General features: G+C 41.2%; 1 protein-coding gene across 3 annotated transcripts in view; it reads left to right on the top strand.

Annotated features, from left to right (window-relative positions):
- LOC126185032 (regulator of nonsense transcripts 2-like) overlaps positions 1–18,959 on the top strand; it is a 229,844-nt gene that overhangs the window by 122,447 nt on the left and 88,438 nt on the right. For all 3 annotated transcript variants that reach the window (XM_049927771.1, XM_049927772.1, XM_049927770.1), the window contains one exon: positions 10,534–10,621. In XM_049927771.1, coding sequence (XP_049783728.1) covers positions 10,534–10,621 — 88 coding nt within the window. The remainder of the gene's footprint in view (positions 1–10,533; positions 10,622–18,959) is intronic.

The raw sequence follows: 18,959 nt of genomic DNA, 5'->3' as shown, positions 1-18,959 counted from the left end.
ACCCTCCGTGAAAGGTTTTTCAGCAGCAGCAATTTCTTTAGAGATTAAGCAGCTTAGTTTTGTAGCTGCTTCACTCTCTGTCTTTGCGTTCTTGAAAAATAGCAGTGGACTAGACAAAGATTTTAGCAAATTTGACACCTTTATTTTCCTCTTATTATCATTCAATTTCGCCAAATTAGTACATTTTGATTCAAAATAATATCATATATTATATTCTGTTACATCTACAATTGATTTGTGGCTAATCAAAGTACTTTACCTGTCGTACAGTACAAAAAGTACATATTTTTTCACTCCGTATTAAATATTGTGCGGACAGACAACAATTTTTCACTTGCAGTTCTTCCATTCTTTCTGGCTACCTCGAAATGAACCCACTAATAATTAAAACTCGTGCTTTAGTGTGCACACACATGTAAAGCAGAGTGCTCGCGATAATTGACACGAGCTGTAAGTATAGTGGTATGTTTGCCACGAAATATCTGAATTTGAACTTCAAACCAAAGACAATAATTTCGGGACAAGTCTATTATATAGATTTAGAATAAAACCTTATATGCCACATTCAACAGAGTGAACTCTCTGAAGGTAAGAGTGACACACCTTGTCACCTTTCTTATGTATGGGGTGGATTACACCTGTAGTCCATTTTTCTGGAATTCTTTTTTGATCCCAGAGTAAATGGATAAGTTTATGTATCCATTTGTGTAAAATAATGCCTCCTGTCTTTAGCAGATCATGAACCTATGAATGAATAAAAAAGAATCGAGTATGGAGAGATGTCAGTTGAATCAACTCACTAGGTGACACATAAAGATCACTTTAGAGAGCACGAGGACTCTGAAACATATATTTGGAAGATATGACATTGATTTGGTGTGTCCTTTGGACTAATCAGATTGAGGAAAAATGTATATCCTTACACTTCAGCATGTGCCGATCATGTTTATGGTAGCTGAACCCATTGAATGGCAAGATACCATTAAGGTAGTGTGGAATCTGGCTGAAAAAAATTATACTGAGGTACTCAATACTGCCAATACTGTTGAGTGACATGGGAAGTAATTTTATGAGTGAACTCATGAAAAGAGTATGCAAATTGTTGCCAACAGGGTAGATACAGGCTGCCAACTATCCTCAAATGAATGGAACGTTAGAGAGGTCGTACCAAACATTAACAGAGACATTGTGACACTGAGTTAAACAGATTGGGGCAGTTGCGTTCCACAGGTGGTTTTTCTGTATAGTACACCACATAGTGCAGTGGGGTATACATCACATGAATTGTTTTTTGGGACAGCATGCAATATTTCAGGGATGTTACAAAGGGATCAGGCTGAACTGATGTATAATTTTGGTGACTGTGTGGCAGAATTGTCAGAGCACGTGCAAGATACACACTAATGAGAGAGAGTCCGCAGTTCGTGGTCTGGTGGCTAGCATTGCTACCTCTGGATCACAGGGTCCCATGTTCGATTCCTGGCCAGGTTGGGGATTTTCTCTGCCTGGGGACTGGGTATTTGTGTTGTCCTCATCATTCCATCATCATTCATGAACGTAGCTAGATTGGACTGTGTACATATTGGGAATGTGGAAGGGCGCTGATGACCGTGCAGTTGAATGCCCCACAAAGCTGTCATCATCATCATCATCATCATCTAATGTGAGAGAGACCACAAGGCAGAGTGCAAGATATGGAAAAGGAATATTATGATAAGGCACAGAATGCAAAATGCACTGAATAGATATGTACCCAGAACAGTTCATAATGAGAGGTAACCTCCATGGTATACAGTCACTGTAAAGAAACTTTTAAAGAAAGAGAGATTACTGCATAATTGATGTAAAACAAAGCTTAGGGCTATAGATAGAGAGATGCTGAATGAAACACATTTGGCTGTCAAGAGAGCAATGTGTGATGTCTTCAGTGACTGCTGTAGCAGAATATTGTCATGTGATCTTTCGCAGAATCCAAAGGTATTGTGTTCAAATATAAAGGCTGTTAGTGGCACCAAAGTTAGTGTCCAGTCCCCAGCGAACGAGACAGGAGCTGAAATTGAGGGTAGAAAAGCAAAAGCTAAAATGCTTACCTCCCTTTTCAAATGTTCCTTTACAAAGGAAAACTGAAGCGAATTGGCCCAATTTAATCCTCGTACCACTGAAAAGACAAATGAAATAAGTATTAGTGTTAGTGGTGTTGAGAAACAGCTGAAATCATTGAAATTTAACAAAACTCCAGGCCCTGATGGAATCCCTGTCAGATTCTATACTGAATTTGTGGCTGAGTTAGCCCGTCTTCTAACTATAGTCTATTTAAATCCCTCAAAAAGAACCATTCACAGTTCTTGGAGAAAGGCATAGGTCACACACCCATCTATAAGAAGGATAGTAGAAGTGATCCACGAAACTACCGTCCAATATCCTTGACATCGATTTCCTGTAGAATCTTAGAACCTATTCTGAGTTCAAACATAATGAAGTATCTTGAACAGAATGACCTCCTCAATGCCAACCAGCATACATTTCAAAAATGTTGATCGTGTGGAACCTAACTCACACTTTTCTCACATGACATACTGAAAGCTTTGGATCAAGGCAACCAGGTAGATGCAGTGTTTCTTGATTTCTGAAAAGCATTTGACTCAGTACCACACCTACACTTACTGTCAAAAGTACAATCATGTGGGGTATCAGGTGAAATTTGTGACTGCATTGAGGACTTTTTGGTAGGGAGGACACAGCATGTTATCTTGGATGTAGAGTCATCATCAGATGTAGAAGTAACTTTGGGTGTGCCCCAGGGAAGTGCGTGAAGACCCTTGCTCTTAATGTTGTACATTAATGACATTGCCAACAATATGCACATAATGCAGCTATCTATAATGAAGTAGTATCTGAGAGAAACTGCATAAATATCCAGTCAGATCTTGATAAGATTTCAGTGTGGTGCAGAGACTAGTAACTTGCTCTAAATATTCAGAAATGTAAAATTTTGCAGTTCACAAAATGAAAAAAAAGTAGTATTCTATGACTATAATATCTGTCACTGGAATCAGCCAACTTATACAAATATCTGGGTGCAACACTGTAGGGATATGAAATGGAATGATCACATAGGTTCAGTCATGGGTAAAGCAGGTTTATTGGTAAAATACTGGGAAAGTACAGTCATTCTATAAAAGAGATTTCTTACAAATCACTTGGGCAGCCTGTTCTAGAAATTGAACGTATATGGAGAATGGCAGCATGAATGGTCACAGGTTTGTTTAATCCATCGGAGAGTGTCACAGAGACTGAAGAAACTGAACTGTGAGACTCTTGAAGACAAATGTAAGCTATCCTGAGGTTTCAAGAACCGACTTTAAGGATTACTCTAGGGATATGCTACCCCTCCACCATGTATTGCTCACATAGGGATGATGAGGATAAGATAGAGTAATTACTGCATGCACAGAAGCATTCAATCAATCATTCTTCCTGCACTCCATCTGCGAATGGCACAGGAAGAAATACTAATAACTGGTACAGTGAGACATACCCTCTGCAATACACCTCACAGTGGTTTGTAGAGTATAGATGTAGATGTAAAAACAATTCAATTTTTGTGATAAGGTTCTGTTGTTTGATGAGGGTGTACAGTGAGGCAGATGACATAAATTAGATACACAGTAGCAAAGTCCATACCACGTAGCATGAACAAAGGGACCTAACATAGTAATCTGTCTAAAATGAAATAATTATCTTAGAGTCCATGCCAACAAACTGAAGGAGATATTTTTAGCTGTAGTTGTTTGGTGTACTCAACAACAATACGCAATGATAACACAATGCCCATGTTGTCATGGAAATGATAATTTTCAGTGTAACTTGGAGAATAGTGAGTTATTTCAGTTTGCTAGAGCTTTTAAAGAAATTTGAGCACGCTGAGATTCTAGAGAGGTCAGCAATTGAATTCTTTAATGAATGGTTGTCAGTGTCGAATTTGAGTGCAGCAGAATGCAAAGGTATGAAACATGCATTACATTTGCACATTGGAAAGGTTAAAAAAAAAGCACAAGTCTAATTAGACAACTGGCACAGAATGAATCCTATACAAAGAAGCAAGGAAGATTAAACTTTTTGCTGAGGTCATCAAAGTCCTGTTCTGAATGTTAGACAAATGTTGCGCCACATATCTTGATGCAAAAATAGGGGTGTTCGAAGGGGAACAGAAATTGGTACGCCAGCTGTCAAAAATGGCAAGTAACAATTGTTAAATGAACTCTAGCGAGTTTGAATAAGATGGGAAGTTCCATTGCCAAAAATGAAAAGATTATAAGCAGGGAGTGAAACAGTTGAGCCGAGACGTAGGAGAATAAGAAATCACACTGACAGATGGTTAGAGAGAGCTGTAATTCTGCTATCACTGTTAATGAACACTTAATACAACTTACTGGCACTTTCAGTGAACTAGAGCAGGAATTTGATGTCATAATAACAACAATCTGATCAGTCCGTTTCAGATTGTGCCTAGAACTGATCAAGCATGACGAACAGCTCTCTGTCACCCTTATGGCATACAGTGATTACCAAATGATGAGAATTATTGACCTGGCTATCTTCACTTACAGTGAAAATGTGCTTAATTCATTAGACAAAAAATTGCAGGCAAATGGTATATTTTGTGATCTGTCAAAGGCATTTGACTGTGTAAATCACAATATCCTTTTAAGTAAACTAGAATATTATAGTGTAACAGGAAATGCTGCAAAATGGTTCAAATCTTATATCTCTGGCAGGAAACAAAGGGTGTTATTAGGAAAGAGACATGTATCAAGCTATCAGGCATCATCCAACTGGGAACTAATTGCATGTGGGGTCCCACAAGGTTCCATTTTGGGGCCCTTACTTTTCCTTGTGTATATCAATGACCTTTCATCAGTAACATTACCAGATGCCAAGTTTGTTTTGTTTGCCGATGATACAAACATTGCAATAAATAGCAAATCAAGTGTAGTCTTAGAAAGATCAGCCAATAAAATATTTGTGGACATTAATCACTGGTTCCTAGCCAATTCTTTGTCACTAAACTTTGAAAAAACACACTACATGCAGTTCAGAACTTGTAAGGGGTGTCCCAAGAGTATATGTCTAACATACGATGACAAGAAGATAGAAGAAGTGGACAGTGTTAAATTCTTGGGATTACAGCTTGATAATAAATTCAACTGGGAGGAGCACACCACAGAACTGCTGAAGCGTCTTAACAAATCTCTGTTTGCAATGCGAATTTTGTCAGGCATAGGGGATATAAAAATGAAAAAGCTGGCATACTATGCTTACTTTCATTCCATAATGTCATATGGGATTATCTTTTGGGGTAATTCATCAAGCCAAGCTAAAGTTTTCCGGGCACAAAAACGTGCAGTAAGAATTATATGTGGTGTGAACTCAAGAACATCCTGCAGAAGTGTGTTTAGGGGACTAGGGATACTAACTACAGCTTCCCAATATATTTATTCCTTAATGAAATTTGTCATTAAAAATATATCACTTTTTCAAACCAACAGCTCAATTCATGGAATCAATACTAGAAATAAGAATAATCTTCACAAGGATTTAAAGTCACTTAGTCTTGTACAAAAAGGTGTGCATTATTCAGGAACACACATTTTCAATAACTTGCCAGCAGCCATAAAAAGCTTAACAACCAATGAAATTCAGTTTAAGAGAAGCCTAAAGGATTTATTGGTGGCCAACTCCTTCTACTCCATTGATGAATTTCTTAGTAAAACCAACTGATTTGTATATAAGTACAACATAACTTCTGCACAATTTCAGTGCAGTAATGTGTTCACTGAAAATTTGTGTGTGTGTGTGTGTGTGTGTGTGTGTGTGTGTGTGTGTGTGTAAGTATAATCTAACTTCTGCACCATTTCAGTGCAGTAATGTGTTCATTGTAAATAAGTATTACAGTAGTTGTATTACATGTTTATTACCTTATAAATAAATAAAAAAACTTTATTATTTTAAATTCAGTGCATTAGTATTTGTAAAATGACTCTTAGTGTTCATTAAAAAATGACGATCATTCCACTTGGGACCTGTGGAATGGTACATTAGCTTATTTGTTTTAGTTGTAAATATTTGTCATGTATTGTTGTTTTTCTGACGTGTTCCACATCCTGGAGGACCTCCTCACTACGGATCAATTGGAATGAAAGTAAATCTAATCTAATCTAATCTAATCTAATCTACAAACAAATGTCACCAGTGACGTTGTGCTGAACTTGAACATAGTAAATAATGAGATGAAAAATATCAGTGAACTTAGCTGGATTTGCCAATGTAGCGTACAGTTAGGCAATTAGATAACATAGCAGCTGCAGGGCATAAGCTCGGTGAATTGAAGAGTGAGACTGAGTATCAGGAGAGAAGTGCTTTCAGAAAATTTTTGATATGTCATTTCTTTTTTCTGGCATACTGGTTATAGTGACTCTATGCTCTCTATGTGAATACTGTAAATGCTCAAAATTTGTTTGAACACACATTTTCAAACCATTAGGTGACAGTTGCTGTGGAATAATAAGTGTTAGAAATATAAAAATACTATTATACTATTGTTAATCATTTCCCAGATAGGGATATAGTGACTGATCATCCTACTCGAAGGACATCGGGAGACAGTGAAGAAATAATTTTTAATAGATTCCTTACACCTGTTAGGCATGTGCAAAGTGATGTTAGATGCTTCGTCGTTCACGCAAAACACCAAATTTGCCTTCTGTAAGAACAGAAAAACACTAAAAGCAAACTTGTGATCCCACCATGAAGTGTAAATTATTGTAAAGTTGATTGTAAATAAAGTTTATAGCCATTCTTTGCAGAAAACAGAACTGTAATATTGATAGAACATTTCTATTAATTGTAATACAAAAGTTCCACTCTTCCAGGAAAAAGATTTGTTTATTGTTTTAAAGCAACTGCATGTTTCTTTTGCTTATCAGTCAGTCACTGTGAAGCAATTGTCTCTCTGAGAACAATGCCTATAAATTGTTCCTCAGGAGGGTGAGTGGGGGTTATTTGTGGATAATGAAATGAGAGAATAAGCCAGAATGAATGATTTTGATTGTGAGTACAAAGATTAAGGTGTTGGCCAGAAATTTTTCATAGACTTGTGTGATAAAATTGTTAAGAGCAGTGGGGTGCTGGCCTCATGCAGGCTGACGATATACGGTCACAAATGAGAAGTCGCCAGTGAGGATTGGGTAACCATATACAGACTCAAAGTGCCGCAGTGTGTGGCCAGAAGGGCACAGCCACTGTGAGGGAATATAAGGCAGTGGCGAGTCACCCTGGAGCCAGTTAAGAGTTCAGTCACCTGAGAGGGGCTGCTTGTGGGGCAAACGTGGGCTGAATTGAATTTCACAGTTCAGAACTGTCATCTGAGAGGGACATCTGTATAGGTCACGTGCGGGTCACGAACTTCAAGTAGTCATTCTGGCTCTGCTCATGTCATTACTTAGCCGCACACCTTCTTCCAGGGGAAATTTATAGTCAGGAATAGTGTATTTTCTTTCATTCATTCATTTTTGCCCAGACAAGCAGTAAAGGCAGTGGTTCTTCAGTTATTGCCTTTTGTTCATATATTTTTTGGCCAGTTCCATAATTCCATCAAAACATTCAGTTAACCATCACAAAGTTAGCTAACTATACGGACCTTCCTGGGTATTAACATCACTAAGCATCTAGACCACTAGATGGATGCGTCAATAAGTTTTGCTATTTGGGCAGCAAATTAACTGATGATTGCTGAAGTAGAGAGGATCAAAATGAAGATGCAGTAGCAAGAAACACATTCCTGAAAAAGAGGGATTTGTGAACATCTAATATAAATTCAGATTTTATGAATTCTTTTCTGAAAGTATCTGTCCAGTGTGTGGCCTTTTATGGCAGTGAAACATGGACTACAAGCAGCCCAGAGAAGAGAATGGTAGATTTCGTAATGTGGTGCTATAGAAGAATGGTGAAGGTTAGGTGGGTGGATCGAATAACAAAATGAGGGATCAAAGAATTTTCAATTTGATGATGTGAGGAAATGAGTGTGATGAGAGGGGGGGGGGGGGGGGGGGGGGCTAAAAATTGCAGGAGGATAACAAAAGATGAGTACAGTAAGCAGGTTCAAATGGATGGAGATTGTGATTATTGTACAGAAATGATAGGGCTTCCACAGGATAGTGTAGCCTGGAGAGCTGTATCAATCCACTCTTGAGACTGAAGACAACTGCTGCTGCTTCAGTGAAATTTCAAAGTAAAATGGAAGAGAATGGCTGTTCTTCTTAAAGTAACTAATCAGTTGCTTCATTTATCAGTATTGTAAGTACCACATCAGCTATGCAGGAATGCAGTCGGGTGGCATCATCGACAACTATCAATATTTCGGCAGGTGACCACCCTGTCATTTTAAAGATAAAACTGCAGCAAGTAAGCCCTGTGCAAGTGAATATAAAACCTCAGATTTCAGAGCACTTCCATAAGGACACACACACACACACACACACACACACACACACACACACACAATAATCACTAGTGCCACCACACAGCCAAAGATGACCGACGCCAAAAGTTAATGATAGTGAAAATTACTAAACAGTGGGTGAGGTAGCATAAAACTATCCAAATAGCTGGAAGTACTTGCCAAAATCTCCTTGCTGTTATTCCATAGGATGATCAATGCCAAAATAATTTTTGTGCAATAGCTGATTTGCTCCACATGAATATTCATTTCACAATGGAGGTGGAAAAGGATGACTGCCTCCCCTTGCTTGATGTGTTGGTCAGGAAGAAGGTTGATGGTATGTTGGGACATGCTGTCTATAGTATGCCTATTCACACTTTGTATGTACAGGCTCAGCGGAAAGAGTACTTCGTACCTTGGTTCACAGGGCCGAAACCATTTTAGACCCTGAGGGTTTGCAAACTGAGTTAACCTGTCTGGAGGTCACCACCCATCAGAATGGGTAGAGTGAAAGACAGTTCAGATGGGTGTTGCACTATCGACCAACTGTGCAGTGGGTGACTGATGACAGTACCCTCCCTCCCTCCCTCCTTTATTATTTGTACAAAATGTGAGTAGGCAGTATTGAGCTTTATGGGTAAAAAAGGGCAAATAGCTTGGAATGAGCAAAGTGCAGGTGTGGGATGGTATCACAACTAACCACATTATGCTTAAACTTGGGAATTGCTGTTGAGAAAACATTGCAGGAGTCCTGCAGGTAAGTTTTTCAACTGTGTAAATTTAAATAATTTAAATGTATCATAGACTTCTTGTGGGTATCTCTAGTAAGAATTTTTTTTGCTGGCGTTACCCCATATCTTCGTGGGGGCTGAATGTTGATCAGATTACGGCATTGGCGGTAGTAGGGGTTGCCAGATACCCTTCCTGTTGCCACCCCCCTCCTCTTCCCCTCCACTCTCCCGTCAGGATGGAATTTTTATCTTCTGTCTGTCTGTCTGTGTGCCTGCCTGTATCTATTGTTATACCTCGTGAAAGTGTGAGAACATTTTTTGAAGTGTTTGTGAATCCTGTAACTGAGGTGTTGTGAATCCTGTAACTGAGGTGGACTGTGGATAGCAGCACAAGTATAACTAATGGCAAAAGAATGAATAATTCCTATATCATTTAAATGTGGTAATATTCTATGTCCTCTGATCTATCTCCATTTGCATGATATTAAGGGAGCTTGTCTGTCCCAAGAAGAAATTAGGCCTTTGTTTGATTTTAAAATTCACTGGCATTTTTGTACGTTGTACAAATAAACTTAAGTTTCTTTTATTGCTCTTCTTATGAAGCAAATGTGTTCAGTTTATGCCACAACTTAAATGTCTTTCGGTCTCTTGGCATTGTCGGAAAAGGAGGCCAGTGGTGAGTAGAGGAATGGGTAGTAAGAGGGCCAAGTAGAGAGATTTCACCTAGCAAGAAGAGGTTTGATTTGTGAGATAGTGAGGAATTTATCAGGACTAGAATTCAAATTTGAAGCTGAGGTGACCAAGTTCATATCCACAAAATCTTTTGACTGTGACATCAGTGACAATACATAGGGAGTCCACTGCCAGAGGGCCAACTTATCACTAAATGACTATAGAATTGAAGCCTTTAACAGATTATCTGTAACTACTTGCTGAACCTCTGGAAGTACTTTCTTTCTTATAAGCGGCATGTCAATAAACAATTTTAATGCAAGAAAACAGATTGTGTTCTGTGGATTCTAACATATAGATATGCTATGATGGCCCCCAAAATTATGCAAAGACTCATAGTAATGAAAGCAAGCTCCTCTGGATTTAAACACACCTTATACCACACTTGCTATAAGGCGTACACACTGTTAGATGATGAAATAAGTGTATGACATTTTGAGTCCAGTTTAACTAAAGAACAGTGTCTTTAATTCTGTGATTTGCTGTTGCCTTTCCTATTAAATAATTCTGTGAATTATCACCAACGTTGCTATTCTAATCAGACATTTATTAGTGGTTGTAATGTCACAGGTCTCAGAAGAAGCACTGGATGCAGAATTTGAGAAAGATTTGAACTGTATTTCACCAGAGGAAGAAACACTCCCTCCTGAGCCTGAAGGTTTGTAAAATTTTATTAATAACTATTCTTCCATATCCAAAACCAGCACTACATTATAATACAGTAGTTCTGTTTCCTACATTTTTTACTTAAAAGTATTTTTGTTGCCAATCTTGATACATATGAGGTCAACTTAATGTAAAAATAGTTGGATTGATACAATAGAAATCACAACCCCTATGGTTTCTACCTCCTGTGCACTTGTAATGCATTTGGGTAGAACATGCCGTTAATTTTGTTTCTCTCTGTACTTCATTATTTGAATGTCAGTTGGCTGTCAGCAATCTAACTGTTGGTCGTACAAACATTGGCTTTTCTTGTTGGAACTGTTTGTCAATATGCCATCATATGTAACCTTTATTAACTGCATGTTGTTATTTAGTGTGTGCAAATGGCCAACTGTGATTTCTTTGGCATATCCCTAGCAAAAAAGTTTTCAGGTAATAAGAATTATACATGAATATAGGTAATTCAAGAAAATTGAGACCAAAGTCTTGACCTTTAAACATTATCAATGCATTTTGTGCTGTCATGTTGCAATCTAATTACAGAATTACATTTGAATTTATTTATTGTCATGCACCATACTAAAAGGGTGCCTTCTTTCATTTGCTTAGAAATATAATTTTTTAAATATACAGATGAAGATAGGTTGTTACCCACTACATAGAAGATAACAGGTCAGTCTCTCTTCTATTTGGTGAATGGGAATCTGTATTATATTGCAGCCTGGATTTACCATCAATGCCTCTGATGTTCTGAGTACTGTTTCTATTTAATTAATATTGAGGATATATTAGCCTTTATTTATGTAAAATTTTTGCTGTAGAACGTACCCGGATATATCTCAGTGTAGTTGCTGATGATGATTGGTTTGTGGGGCACTCAACTGTGCAGTCATCAGCACCCATACAAAGTCACAATTTTTACACAGTCCCATTTAGTAACTGTCATGAATGATAGTGATGAAATGATGAGGACAACACAAACACCCAGTCCCTGGGCAGAGAAAATCCCTAAACCAGCTGGGAATCGAATCCGGGACCCTGTGATCCAGAGGCAGCAACACGGTGTAGTTGCTGACGAAACTGTTGAGGAGCTGTGACATAACAGCTGGATTCTCCCCATTTGTTGCAGTTTTTCTACTGCCATAAATAAGTAAATCTTTTTGCTGATTTTTGTCTATTTTCAATACATCTATTTGTTGGCACATAACACCTACATGAAAATCTTAAGTTCTTATTTAGAGTGAATTTCACAGGAACTTATTGTTCAGATTATTATTTTGGCTGTTCTGATTCCTCTGTTGTACTTAGCTTCCGTTAGGGCACTCATAATTAAAAGCTATAACTAACTGATGGCTGTAATATACTTTGCTATGTTCAAAACTTTATGAGCTAATCAAGATAGTTTCGAAAAGTAAAATACACCACTCCAAAGTTAAGCATTCCCACTTTCCAGTAATATATTTTAAATTACCTAAAACTGTGGCAATTAAACTAGGAGTTCATAAGCAGTCCCATTTTTCATCGTAATTTTGTCAAAACCACTGTTATATTCCAAACTTTGAGTACATACTTTTGTTAACTTGATTTTTTTCTGTACAGAATTACATACAACAGTGATTCATTTAACATACAAATTAATAATTTCATGTAAATCACTCTGATTTGCAATACAGGACTCATTCATATGAACAGAGAATTCACATTGCATAAGGATAGTGGTGACCATAAATATTTCTGGATTTTGAACCAACAACATTTTCTATGAAACAAAATCACATTAGTTTTAGTTGTTCATCAAAAGAAAGACATCACACATTCATCTAATTGATTTGTCTAGATGGGCAATGGATCTACCTTCTTCAGTGCAGATGCACAAGTATGTCCTACCTCCTGCGAGAATCTGAGTAGTGAGCATGGACGAAATGGAGAGGGACTGCAGATAGGTGGCACTTGGTGGGAATGTGGGCCATGCTGAGCTGGGTCACACATTTGCGATAATACTGTTTCCCAGATGGTGCAGTGGTTAATGCACTTGCCTAGCAAGCAGTAGATCCTGGGTTGGAATCCCGGTCCTGTACACATTTTTTGCTCACTGCTGCCAATTCTGCATAATGTCCCAATGCAGCTGACATCAGTAGTCCCGTCCCTTCCCTTCCCTTCCCTTCCCATCCCATCCCTTCCCGCCTCCCCCCCCCCCCCTCCCCCTCCACCTTCAGTTTACATATAATCACAGCTGCATAGACTCTGCATGGCGTATGTTCTTTCAGACATGACCGAAAGAGAGGACACCACACATTCATATAAATAGTTAGTATCATGGCATGACAACTTCTTCAAACAATGAAGCTTTCCTGTCGTTAGTCAATGTAATTAACATTAGTCAACAGATGTTTAAAATATTTTGTTCAGTACATCCTTTTACTGATGTTGGTGAGTATGGCTGCAACAGTGATGGGTGCATATTAAAAGAAATCTGTTGTGAAGCCATAGTAAATCTGTATTATGGCTTCAGTTCAGAAAATATGATGCACCAGTTATTTAATTTAAAAATACAACATGTTTTGGAAAGACATGACCACATTATCAAGTTCTTAAAATATTGTCATGCTATAATCATAATGGAATCGTGTCTTTCCAATCCATGTTATGTTCTTAAACTAAGTACAGCACACATCTTGGCAACTGCTGTGTGATATTCTCTATTCGGTAAAGTGTTGTTTAGAGGTGAGCTTGTGCATGCAGATCCTACACCTTAGACACAAGAAGCTTGCAGATTTCCTTGCTATTTTGCTGTATAAAACGTTTTTGTGTCACAACACACATAATGAGGTGTGATCCTCATAGGATAGACAATTAGCTGATGAAAGGTGTATTTTTAATTTCAGATTAGCTAGTGGAAGGAAGTATGTAAAGGTTTTTTCGACATGTTAGTGCCGATGTTCCAGGTGTTGGTTCATAGGAAACCACATTATGTATTTCTATTTAGTTCTATGTTTTCTTTCTTTTCTGGAAATTCCTTAAATTAATTTTGATTATTGTACCTGTCTCTGATACTTCATTTGCAATCAGTTCTCAGTCTTCATGTACTGTGTTTCTGTTGCTGTATTCAGCACTACTGTGATCATAAATACATGAGTATTCCTACACAGGACCAACAGAATGAGTATTGGGTTCAGGATCATTTCTTACTCTCCTGAGTACAAATACAATCGCACAACAAAAGGAGTATTGTGTAGCAAAGAGCAGCTGCCACATTCATCTGGCAGTAATGCGGAATGCCAGAAGATGCAGTTATGTCACACCAATCCGGTAGGCACTCTACTATTAGACTGTGTGTGGTCCACATGAAGTTTACCCCTGCGGGTCTGGGGGTAAGAATAGGCCCAAGGTAACTAAAAGGAGTTTCACACATTTTGGCCTTTATGTGTTGGTTCCCTGTAGGGTTTGACCTCCATTCTTCAAAATTTTTCTGAAGAGCGAGCCAATTGGGGAAGGGTGCCTTACATGTTGCATCGTGTCCATCGTGCGTTGAGACCTTTAACCCACTTTCTCATTGTCGCATTTCAGTCCCACTCATTCTCCATCTCTTGGGCGAGGTCACCTTCCTGGGTTTCTACCATGCACTATGCAGTGTCGCTATCTGCGTTGACGATGACTATGGACTTCTTGGCACCTGATATCCAGCATGGTAGCCAGTCCGTTGTGGTGGGGCCGCCATGTACCCTGTTGGTTGTAGCCACCTGATCATATGGGGATCATTCTGCTGATGCCTGCACCGTTAACTCCCCACGTATGCCAAGGAGTAGATAAGCGTAACCCTGGGTCATCGGGACTCTTAAGCAATGGCCATCCTGCAAGGTGGCCTTTGCTGCGGCTGGGTGGCGCCAGTGGGGAGGGCCCCTAGTCGGAGTGGATGGCATCAGGGTGGATGTCACGCGATGAACCGTATTCCATCATCTCTTGCTGGTGGTGAAACACTAGCAGTCTCTAAGCATTCACAAGCTCAATTCAACGCACAGAAGTACAACCCCAAATCGTTCCCCTCCCTGGCCACACCATGGGATGAACGTCAGGCTAAGGGTGGCAGTGGATCTTATTCGCCCCAGTACCTTGTATGTTCGAGAGCTGATAGGGAATCTTTCAGGACAATGATGCCTCAGTTTTTTGTTGAGCATTTAGAGGACAAATTCAGGGAGGTGGAAGGATTGTCCAAAATGAGATCTGGATCAGTCTTGATCAAAACAGCATCCTTTGCCCAGTCACTGATGTTACTTGCTTGTGACAAATTGGGGAATGTTTCTGTGACCATCATGCCCCATAAGAGCTTAAATGTTGTCCAGTGTATCATATTTCACAGGGACCTTCTTTTGCAGTCTGTCGATGAGCTGCATGCCAATTTAGAGCGGTGAGGTGTAGATTTCATCCGACGTGTCCACCGGGGTCTGAGGGATAATCAGGTTGCCACTGGTGCCTTCATCTTGGCCTTCGAGGGTGATACATTGCCCGAGAAGGTCAAGGTGATGGTCTACCCCTGTGATGTAAAGACCTATATCCCTCCCCTGATGGGGTGCTGCAAGTTCTGCCATATGTCTTCCAACTTTACTTGCAGCTTCACATGTCGAGTTTGCGGATGCCCATCACATCCCAATACTCCATGTGCCCCGCCTCCCATCTGTATCAACTGCGGAGAGCACCATTCGCCTTGCTCACCAGACTGCAGGATTCTCTAGAAAGAAGGAAAATCATAGAGCACAAGACCCTGAACCGACTGACCTACTGGCTCTTGCACCACCTACTTTGGGAGCAACACCCCCAACCATCGGGGACATCCGTCCCCACTTCTAAGCCAGAGAAGCGGAAGTTGTCTTCAGCTTCTCTTGCTAGGAAGGGGTCCCTTGGGTCACTCGCTTCCCAGGTTTCTGCTAGTGGGAAAGATGACACCTGCCAGTGACTGAAGAGCTCAAAAGCAGCTGGTCGTAGGGCTTCACACTCATCCTCATTCCCGGAGACTGAGCCAGTGAACTCCTCCCAGACAGGAAAACACAAGGAACAGCAAGAGAAATCCAAAAAGAAGACCCCCAAGACCAAAGAAATTGCGGTGGCACCCAAGCCACTGCTACCTACAAGCTCTGCGTCTGAGAATGGCATGGAGACTCTGGTGTCTGCTGAGGACCTGTATCTCTCCAGATCCTCAGACCCAATGGATATAGACTGCTCAGGCAATAGGTCCGTGGCAGCAGGTGACCATGAGGCGTAAACTGCCTCATTGAATGTTCCATGCCTTCCCAGTCTCATGATGATGTCATCCTGCAGTGGAATTGTGGCAGGTTTTTTTCACTACCTGCTGAGCTACAGCAAATGTTAAACTTTACGCCTGCTATCTGCATTGCCCTCCAGGAAACCTCGTTCCCAGCATTACGGACCCCTGCCCTCTGTGGCTATAAGGGATATTACAGGAACCATAGCAACTATAATCGAGTGTCATGTGGAGTTTGTGTTTATGTCCTTAACTCAGTCTGTAGTGATGCTGTGCCCCTTCAAACCCCTCTTGAAGCTGTGGCTGTCAGAATAAGGACGACACAGGAAATAACTGTCTGCAATGTATATCTTCCTCCAGATCACGCAGTACCCCTGAATGTGTTAACTGCACTGATTGATCAACTCCCTAAACCTTTCCTACTTTTGGGAGATTTTAACACCCGTAACCCTTTGTGGGGTGGCATCGTGCTTACTGGCCAAGGCAGAGATGTCGAAACTTTACTGTCTCAGTTCGACCTCTGCCTCTTAAATACTGGGGCTGCCACACATTTCAGTGTGGCTCATGGTAGTTACTCGGCCATTGATTTATCAATTTGCAGCCCAGGACTTCTCCCATCTATCCACTGGAGAGCACATGATGACCTGTGTGGTAGTGACCACTTCCGCATCTTCCTGTCACTGCCCCGGCATCAGGCCCACGGAAGCCTGTCCAGATGGGCTTTAAACAAGGCGGACTGGGAAAATTTCACCTCTGCTGTTACCATTTAATTTCCCCCACACGGTAACATCGATGTGATGTATGAGTGAGTGACTACAACAATTATTTCTGCGGCAAAAAGTGCGCTCCCTTGCTCTTTAGGGTTCCGCCGGTGTAAGGCAGTCCCTTGGCAGTCAATGGAAGTCGCTGTAGCAATTAAGGAGTGTCGGCAGGCTCTACAGCGGCACCCTTCCCTGGAGCACCTCATAGCCTTTAACCGGCACCGTGCCCGTATTCGCCAACTTATCAAACGACGGAAGCAGGAGTGTTGGGAGAAATATGTCTCGACCATTGGGTGCCATATGTCACCTTCCCAAGTCTGGCCAAAGATCAAACATCTTTTCGGGTACCAGACCCCAACAGGTGTTCCCAGTGTTACCATAAATGGCGTGCTACCTACCAACGCAAACGCAATTGCCAAGCACTTCACTGAGCACTTTGCTCGAGCCTCTGTGTCGGAGAATTAAGCCCCAGCTTTTCGCACTCTTAAATGGCGGCTGGAAGGGGAAGTCCTCTCATTCACTACATGCCACAGTGTATCCTATTACTCCCCATTTACAGAGTGAGAACTCCTCAGTGCCTTTGCACATTGCCCTGACATAGCTCCTGGGCCTGATTGGATCCACAGCCAGATGATTAAACATATCTCATCTGGCTACAAGCGACATATCCTCATCATCTTCAACCAGATCTGGTGCGATGGCGTCTTTTCATCGCAGTGGTGAGAGAGCACCATCATTCCGGTGTTCAAACCCAGTAAAAACCCGCTTGATGTGGATAGCTATCCACCAATGAGCCTTACCAACGATCTTTGTAAGCAGCTGCAACATATAGTGTGTTGGCGATTGGGTTGGGTCCTAGAGTCACGTGGCCTACTGGCTTCATGTCAGGGCGGTTTCCTCCAGGGTCACTCCACCACTGATAATCTTGTGTCCCTTGTGTCTGCCATCCGAACAGCCTTTTCCAGGTGCCAACATCTGGTTGCCGTCTTTTTTTACTTACGTAAAGCATACAACATGACCTGGTGACGTCATATCCTTGCCACATTATATGAGTGGAGTCTCTGCGGCCCGCTCCTGATTTTTATCCAAAACTTCCTGTCACTCTGCACTTTCTGTGTCCAAGTGGGTGCCTTCCATAGTTCCAGCTATATCCAGTAGAATGGAGTCACGCAGGGCTCTGTACTAAGTGTCTATCTAATTTTAGTGGCCATTAACAGCCTAGCAGCAGCTGTCGGGCCCTCCGTCCCACCTTCTCTGTATGCAGATGACTTCTGCATTTCATACTGCTCCCCCAGTACTGGCGTTGCTGAGTGTTGCCTACAGGGAGCCATCCACAAAGCACAGTCATGGGCTCTAGCCCTTGGCTTCCAGTTTTCTGACATGAAGATGTGTGTCATACATTTCTGTCGGCGTCGTACCGTTCATCCGGAAACAGCACTTTACCTTAATGACGATCCACTCACTGTAGTGGAGACATATCAATTCTTAGGTCTGGTGTTCGACGCTCATATGACTTGGCTTGCTCATCTTCGTCAGCTTAAATGGAAGTGTTTGGCAGCACCTCAATGCCCCCCACTGCCTGAGCAACACCAACTGGTGTGCAGATCGCTACACGCTGCTGCAGCTCTACAGAGCCCTTGTTCAATCCTGCCTTGACTATGGAAGTGTGATTTATGTTTCAGCGGCGCCCTCAGCATTGTGTTTGCTCGACCCATTGCAGAGTTCGACTAGTGACAGGAGCTTTTAGGACGAGTCCTGTGACAAGCGTACTGGTGGAGGCTTGAGTCCCTCCATTGAAGATCAGACGTGCACAACTGCTCACCAGTTACATTGCACACATTCATAGCTCTCCTGAACATCCTAATTACTGTCTTCATTTCCCAACCACGATGGTTCACCTCCTGCATAGGTGGCCAAGGTCAGGGCTAACGATTACGGTTCGTGTGCGATCGCTTCTGTCTGGACTGGAGTCCTTCCCTTCACCCCCTCTCCTCGAGGTCCATTCACGTACATGTCCGTAGTGTAGCTGTAGGCTGAAGCTTCACCTGGACCTTTCACAAGGCCCTAAGAACTCTGTTAACCGTGCGGCTCTCGGCTGTCACTTCCTCTCGATTCTTGAAGTGTTCCGGGGTTCTGAAGTGGTTTACACCGACAGCTCGATGGCTGATGGTAATGTTGGCTTTACCTTTGTCCACAGAGGCCATTTTGAACAGCATTTCTTGCCCGATGACTGCAGTGTATTCACTGCAGAGCTGGTAGCCATATGTCGTGCACTTCAGTATATCCGTTCATGCCCTGAGGAATCGTTTCTT

Source organism: Schistocerca cancellata, chromosome 4 (genome assembly GCF_023864275.1).
Source record: "Schistocerca cancellata isolate TAMUIC-IGC-003103 chromosome 4, iqSchCanc2.1, whole genome shotgun sequence".
Lineage (NCBI taxonomy): Eukaryota > Metazoa > Arthropoda > Insecta > Orthoptera > Acrididae > Schistocerca > Schistocerca cancellata.
The sequence above is the reverse complement of the archived record's forward strand: the minus strand, read 5'-3'. Positions and strand labels throughout refer to the sequence as shown.